This window comes from Oppia nitens, unplaced genomic scaffold (assembly GCF_028296485.1).
Source record: "Oppia nitens isolate AA-2021 unplaced genomic scaffold, nextdenovo-longstitch-racon4-pilon3 scaffold16_pilon_pilon_pilon, whole genome shotgun sequence".
NCBI classification, from domain to species: Eukaryota; Metazoa; Arthropoda; class Arachnida; order Sarcoptiformes; family Oppiidae; genus Oppia; species Oppia nitens.
In genome coordinates, this window is record NW_026533195.1 from 1,598,410 (window position 1) to 1,607,500 (window position 9,091).

General features: G+C 18.4%; 1 protein-coding gene across 1 annotated transcript in view; it reads right to left on the reverse strand.

Annotated features, from left to right (window-relative positions):
- Window positions 1-685: 685 nt before the first annotated feature.
- The window catches only part of LOC128965104 (sodium/potassium-transporting ATPase subunit beta-like), a 15,166-nt gene continuing 6,760 nt past the window's right edge, over window positions 686-9,091 (reverse strand). Inside the window, exon 4 of the mRNA XM_054311755.1 lies at window positions 686-1,029. Coding sequence (XP_054167730.1) covers window positions 719-1,029 — 311 coding nt within the window. The 3' untranslated portion in view covers window positions 686-718. The remainder of the gene's footprint in view (window positions 1,030-9,091) is intronic.

The window sequence follows — 9,091 nt, forward strand, 5'->3', positions numbered from 1 at the left end:
TTATTTTTATCTTGATAAATTATTATTATTATTATTTTTTATTAAAAAAAATAACACATTATATAATTGATTAAAATAACATACACACAAATCACACATAATCATTGTTGTTATAAATTAAATGTGATTTTTTTGTATTGTTTTGTTTGTTTGTTTGTTTGTTTGTTTGTTTAAGTAGATGACTAGTCTTCTAAAAAATTTATTAATATTATTATTATTATTATTTATATAAAAATTTTTAATTAAATTTTTTAATTAAATTTTTTTTTAAAAATTAATATTAGTAGAATACTAGATTTATTTTCATCCATGTCACTTTACAATTAATCTATACACACACACACTCACACCTACACACATGTATAGATAGATAGACACAAATTAATTTTGAATGGAGTTCCTCCCCCTCCCCCTTCCTCAAGGGGCAGTCAGTACGAGTGGGGGATGGGGGGGTAGTCAACAAATATATAAATTATTATTGGGTGACCGTAAATAGTTTCGTCAACAACAACACACACAAAGTTAAAACATATAGTTTTTAATTATTATAATAATAATAATAATTAATAAATATATTAAAAATGTACTTGATCAATCAATCAATTTTGTCACTACACACACACACACACACACACACACACACACACACATCTCTAACTTATCTAAAGTGATGTAGAGATGTGTGGTGTGTCCAACACATTGTCCATCACTGATGCGTTTATTCGATAAACAAATTGAACGGTAGAGATGGCACCGGTTGGCCGCCGCCGCGGTCAGTGATGCCGCCGCCGCCGCCGCCACTGTCGACGACCGAGTCATCGGAATCGGTTAGGTTGTGGCCGAGATTTTTGGCATACAATCTGCAGGTAATACCGATGGCTACCGATGTGGCCGGCGCTTTGAATCGTAAGGCCACAAACGGTGGCATATAGTGTGGATGGCCRGTGTACGGGAAATAATGGGTAGCGAAACCCTGGGTAGGCGTGTACTCAATTGGGCCCATGTTTTCGTTGTCCACTACAGAGTTGCCTATTATTGATGATAAATATAAATATAAGGAATTTGTGGGGAGAAAAATGTATAGAATTACGGTATTTTAATAATAATTATATTCAAAAAAAATATATATAATAATAATTTAGATATAAAAATAAATTTTGTTGAAAATATAAATATATTATAAATTTTTTATTTTTTTTATATTTATAGAGAATATACTGTATATATAGTTTAATTTTATTGCTAAAAATATTAATATTATTATTATTATTACTATAAATTACTATTTAATATATAATTACAGTAATATTATTAAATAATTAAAAAAATTGTTTTCAATAATAAAATTAGTTATTTTTTAGTAATATTACAAATAACAAAAATAGTTAGTATAGAAGTTAATAACTTTGATTAAGTTAATATTTTTATGGTTTAATTTAATTAAAAATAAATGTTTTTATTAATTAATTATATATATATATATTAGTAATGTTTTTATATTAAAATTATTTTTATTTACTAATAAATCTAATTTAAACGGTTTCATAGCATATCACTACACTATATTGAAAACATTATTAAATTAATCTGTAAATATAAAAACAAATTATATATATTTAATATATAAATTTACTTTATATATATATATATACTCTGTAGTGTTGTCACCTACACTAGAGTTTCACATATATATTGATTTGTTTTAGTTTAATAATATTAATAAAAATAATAATAATAATAATATTGAGTCATTAGAATAGAAGCTCCCATTTGAGTTGTGAAAATAAACTTTTATTAAAATTTTATGCTCCGTCAGGTGCTGACCCTGGCGAATTTATCATAAACTAAAAGCCATTTACTGTATATAAGCTATGCATATACTATACAGAATATTAACAGTAATGCTGGTATACTGTATAGTATATCTAATGTATAGGTAGTCTATTTGTACAGTATATATGTATGCGTTGTGGAGAGCAATATTTAGTACGTACTAAAATGTATGCTGCATAACCAATGCATATACTGTACAGTATATCAATAGTATGGATAGTCTGTTTGATTGATATGTATAATATTTAGTACGTACTTAAATGTTTAGTACGTACTAAAATGTATGATACGTAAGCAATGCATATACTGTACTGTATATCAATAGTATGGATAGTCTGTTTGATTGATTGATTGTATAGTGTTGTATGTATATGTGTTGTGAAAAACAATGGATATCAATGATGTTGTTATGTCGTTAAAAATAATTAAATAATATTAAATTTTTTTATTATTTATACCGTTAGAAAGTTATAATTTAGTTTATTAAATATGTATTCAAATAAATGTGATTTTGATCGTAAGTATTTTTTATATTTTTAAATATATATATATATATAAATAACCGAAACAACTAATATTTTATTTTTAAATTAGATGTCAATATTTTGACACATATTGCAAATCAACAGAAAAATGGTCACAAAAATATGTATGAAACCGATACTCAAGAGTCCATGGAAGTGACTAACGATAACGAATAGACAGGCGTTGATTTAGATATATCTGAAGACATATCAACTGAAAACAGTTATCATCAGCCAATTGTACCGTCAATTGATCAACAAAACATGTCCTCAACTCAATCTAATTTGATACCAGTGAGTGAAGTACAACAACAGTTGAGTGAGACAATTGTATACTAAAATGTATGCTACATAAGCAATACATATACAGTACAGTATATCTAACGTATAGATAGTCTATTAGTACAGTATGTATATATATGTTGTGGAGAGCAATGGATTTTTATTCAATGGTACTTTTTAAAAATATATAACTATGCTGTTAGTTAATTAGAAAAAAGTTTATATAATACTTTCTAATATAATTATAATTGATAATAATTTAATTTTAATTATTCTACTTGTATTAGACTAAAATAATAAAATATATTATAATTTAATAATTATTAATCGTTTATAATTAAACTTATTTAAAAAAATTTCATTTTAATTTAATATGTAAAAAATTGTTTTTATATTATCGGATTTAACTAAATATTAATTATACCATATAAGACGATTCAAAAATAATATAACTAAATAAAATTTTAAATGTCATATTTTATATTCATAATTATTTTTATTTAATTCTTAATTTATATTTGACATATTTAGTATATATCATTGATATACTTAAATATAATATGTAATAAACTTTATTTTGTTACAGTTTCTGGTATTTTTTAACAACTAAAATCATTATTTATAATACATATTTAACATGACTCATATGAAACAGTATAATTGTAATAACGTAATAATTTAAATTTATATACAATTATTATATTAAAAATCTTAAAATTATACTAGCAAACTAGCTTAATATCCAAATAATATAACTTCAATATTAAAAAAATTAAAATAAATATTTGTCAGTGATTTTTATTAGACTTTATTTTGTTACAGTTTCTGTTAATTTTTAACTTAATTAAAAATACTATGTATATTTTATTTAAAGAAATAAATAAAATGTGTTCATATTTATAATATAATTACTAGTAGTTTTGATGTTAATTGCACTAAAATTTGCTACTAAACAAAATAATAATTTTAACCAATTTAAATATAAAAAGACTTATTATAGTTAGATTTATAAATTAAATAAATTAATTTTATTAAAGATTTTACACTTACAAAAATATGTTTAAAGGAATAACAAATTAATATTTACATATTTAAATAGGTATATTTATATATTTTATAATTTAATTAAATTAAACATAATTTTTATTATCATTTGTATCTTATTTCTGCTAATTATATATAATTAAATGTATAATATTTATAAATATTAAATAATATTTATTATTTTAAAAATTTATAACATTATTAATATAATATTTAATGTAATTGATTAATTTTTTCTAAAAGTTTTTATTTCATTTATTTGTTTTGTTAACAAATAAATGTTTAACAAATTTTGTATAAAAATTATTTTGTATAATTAAATATATAGTTTGATTAAAGTTTACTTGTTATTACTAATTTTTTGATATTATAAAAGATATACATTTCTATAAATTGTTTTATATAATTGCTAACATTGTTTTCAATTTAATCAATAATAAAATATTTATATTACTTTAATAAAATAAATAGACAATTAAATAATTCTAATTTTATTTTATCATTTTTAATACTAGTATCAAAATGAATAATATATAAAATAATTTCCTAAGTACTTGATTATAAATTTTAAAATCTTTATTTAAATTTTAAATAATACAAAAAAATAATCATTTCTTTTAATTTAATATTTTATGTAATGAATTATTTTTAACATTTAAAAAATTATATCTAAATTGTAATTTATATTTTTGGTATACAAATTTATTTGATTATATGTTTTGATTTATGAATTTAATTATATATTTTTTAGTTACAAAAATAATTTTTATTTCTATTTTGTTATAAATAATTATTTGAAAAAACTTCAATTGAATTAATGATATAATAAAATAATGAGTCATAAAAAACAACAGTAAGTTTTCATATAGGGTTCAGTTGAGCAAATTTTTAATACATTTATGCAGTAAAATGTTTTAGAATTTTTATACTTTATATATATTACAACTAAATAAGTTACAATAGTAATTTTATTATATTCATTTTATTGAATGTTTAAATAATATTATATAACACTCTTTTAACAAATATACATGAATTATAAGATCTGTTTTGTATTTAAATTTTGTATTATTTGTTAGCATTGATTAAAGTTGTGTTATACATGTTTAATTATATATAATTTTTTTAAAACCATTTTTAGTATTATAATAATAATTTTATATTTTATTTAGTTATTTTTAGCATTAAATAATATTAGTAATTTTATTGAAATTGTTTTTAATATTGTAAAAATTTTAAAATAATTATTTAATATATAACTTTAATTTAGTAAATAATTAATTTATATATTTATAATTTAATATTTATTGAAATTTATGTTATTTCTCATTGATATTGTATGATATAAATTTTAATGAATCATAACTAAATTTAATGCATAAAAATGTTTATGTATTTAATTATTCAATTTAATGTTAATTTTATTATAGGGTCAATTTTTATTAAAAAAAAGTTTAGCCGTATTAAAATATAGTAGATATATTATAGTGCATTATTGCATTAATAATGATTATTGATCAATACTTTTATTGTATTTGTTTCACATATAATATAATCTAATAATAGGCAAATTTTATTTAAAAACTAAAATATAAAAGGAAAAGCATTAAAATGAACTATTAATCACAAAACTAATTTAATACATATGCATTTAGTTGAGAGTATAATAAAGTTTAATTGATATTAGATATTTTGTGTTTATTTTTATAATTTATTTAATTAAACTTTATTTAAAAAATATTTGTAGAATTTTTTTATAGAAAAATAGATATGCAATGAAATAATTCTCTACATCTACATCTATCCAACATAAATAGCTATAAATATTTATAGAAATAATAAATCATAATCAACTTACAAAGCATTTACCATAAGAAAAATTATAAAATAAAAATAGATATATAAATTTATTTATATATATGTGTGAATTACAAAATCAATTTTTTATTATAAAAATTAAAATTTTAATTTAAAGTTTATAAAATGTTTTAGATTTAAAATAATTTTTTATTTATTTTAATATATTCTAATTAATTTTTGATTAATTAATAATTGAATATTTAAATGAATATAAAAATTAATTAATTTATTATTGTTAATAAAATAGTCAAATATACAAATGAATACATTATCATTAACTAAAATATATAATAATATTTAAATATACATTGAAATGTATTAATAAGGTTCTATCAAAAAAATTGTCATAAAATAAACTATTAGTAAATATTATAAACTTATAAATACACACATTATTATTTATAATGAATTTATTGAACAATTATAATCAAAACATTTATCTAAACAAAACAAAAACTTATAATCAATACAAAACAATTATTTATTGCAAACATAAAGTTAACAAAATAAATATTTACTAAAATATTTATTTTATTTTAATAATAATTTTATAAATTTTTTGGAGCATTTATTGATGCAAAAATAATACATTTAATAATCCTATTTATACAAAAAGTAACAAATATAAGATACAGATGAAAATATATTATAATTATTTTACCATATAAATTTCAGAGTAATGCATATTAAGTTTATTTTTATAAAAAAATTGTAAAAAATAATGTTTATATAAGATACAAATATTAATATAATATTGTTTTAAAAATGTATTTTATGATATTTATTTTATTGCATATAAATTGATAAATATTGTTTTTTACACATTATTTTATATATATTTGTAAATTTTAATGATTTTAATAATAAAACAACTTGTAGCACATATATGAACATAAAATTTTATTTATTTATTTGAAAAATTATAAATTTTATTTATTATTAAATTAAAAAACTAACAAAATAAAAAGTATATTAGTATTAAATTTTAACTAACGTATATCAACGAAAAAATATTTAAATATTATATAATTTGTATATTGAGATAATTGTTTTTTAAGTAAATTTAAGTTAAAAAAAATACTAAATTTAAAGTAATAGATTATTTTAAACTTATATAAAAAATTACTTTATTACAATTATACTATGTGCTTATGAGTAATGTGAGTCATGTAATTATAATTGAAATGTCATAAAAGTAAATAATTTATAATAGAAATATAATATATTGGTTTTAATTTAATTTCTAAAATGATAGATAAAAGTGATGATAATTATCAAAGTCAGTGCTGTAAAATGAAACTCTACTGAAACAGAAACCAAAAACTGATTTGATATCCAATACAAAAAAAATTGTAAACATTTTTGTTGATTTTGATTTATCGGATATAGGATTTAATACAAAATCAGTTAATACATTTAAGTCATATCAACTGATCTCAAGTTCTAAGCATTACTTGCCTTTAAATTTACTATCAATGTCAAGTCTGTTGTTTTCAGATATTAATCTCAGATTTAGGAATTTATGGCAAACCAAATACCAATCAAACAGACACTAAAGTTTTGACAACTAATAAGAAAACAACACAATTTTCAAGTGATTTTTCGGAGACATTTTTTCTGATCTTATTGCCAAAGAAAATGCTTACCAAAAATCAAATGATTCGACAATTGATTTCAACAATTTATCAAAAGAAATGGCATTAGACGACGAGTTATTTAACGATAATATTTAAACTAACTATAAATTTGATTGATTTGAAATCGCTTAGAGAAAATATAACTAATAAGTAGTTAAATCCGATAAAATTAAATATTAAAATTTATGTATTAAAATTAAAAAAAAGTGCTAAGAAAAATTAATTCATTTAATTATATAATATTACATTTAATTAATTAATATGAAATTTTTTGTTTAAATTTAATTTCATTGTTCAACAAAAATACAACAATAAAATACGATTAATATATCATTTAATTATTTTATTTGAGTACTCTTAAGTTATATAATAATTAGTTTATTAACTATCAATTAAAATCATATTTGATTCTATTGTAATATAGATACTATTTTTCTAACTAACTAACAGTATAGTTATATAGTTATATAGTTAAAAAATGTACCATAATATTTAGTACGTACTAAACATTTTAGTACGTACTAAATATTTCAGTACGTACTAAATATTTCAGTACGTACTAAAGTATACTCTATTTTAAGAGACATTTTAGTACGTACTAAAATGTTTAGTACGTACTAAATATTATACTGCATTAGCCATTCATATACAACATTACGATTTATTTTTGACTACACTAATGCCACCTGGATAAGGCACATGGGAGCATCTATTCTAATGGTTGTCATAATATATTTATATAATATATGATATACACACATATATAGCATATTATATAATATATACCATTAACAATATATATAAAATCTAACTGCCCTCCAAAATAATACTATTATATATATATATATATATATATATGAAATTATACTGTATTTATAAACAGTATGAAATTATTATTATATGTATCAATATATATATATATATATAAGTGCTTAGCAACAAATATATTGTATAGTAATATACTGTATCATAATCTAAGCTAAAATATTTTTATTTAAAAATCTATTTATAGTATTAAATATAGTAATAGTAATAATAATATTAATGTGTATCAAAAAATATTACTGTATAAATATATCATAATTTATTAAATATATAATATCATACAGTACTGTAAAATATTTATTTATTTTATTTTAAAATATTTAAATTTAATATTATTTTTAAATCTAAAATTATACATTATTTCATATACAGTGTATATATACAGTACTTTATAGCTTAATATTAGTTTATTTTATTTTATTACATTAAATATATTCATAACTAAACTATAATGGATAACATATTTGAAAATTTCTATTTATATATTTATCATTATTATTATTATTATTATAAATATTTATCATAATGCTATTTTTGTGCCCTCATGAGAAATGATCATGATAATTTACTGACATATTGGGTATTATATAACCAGCACATTGAGCACAAGTATGTTTTTTTTTGTTGGTTGGTTGATGTGACTGTGCTTTATATATATATATATACAGTATATATATATATATATTAAATATATAGATATAGATATATAAAAAATATATTTTTTATAACAGCATTTATCTCTAACAGCTTTTAATAATAGCTGACAGTTAAAAGTAGCGATCAATAAATATATATATATATATACAGTATATATAAAATTTATATATTTTTTAAACTTATATATATATAGTGTATATACTTTATATACAATATATAAATTTATTAAATATAAGTACTTTAAGATTATACAAGTTTAAGATCTTATACTTTTTTTAAAAAAAATTATTACTATTTTTAGGTTTCAATACTGTATTTTAAAATCTTTTCTATAAAATTATGTTTCTAAAAAATATTATATATACTGTATATTAGACACTATATATATATATATATATATATATATCAAATGATAACAAATTTGATGAC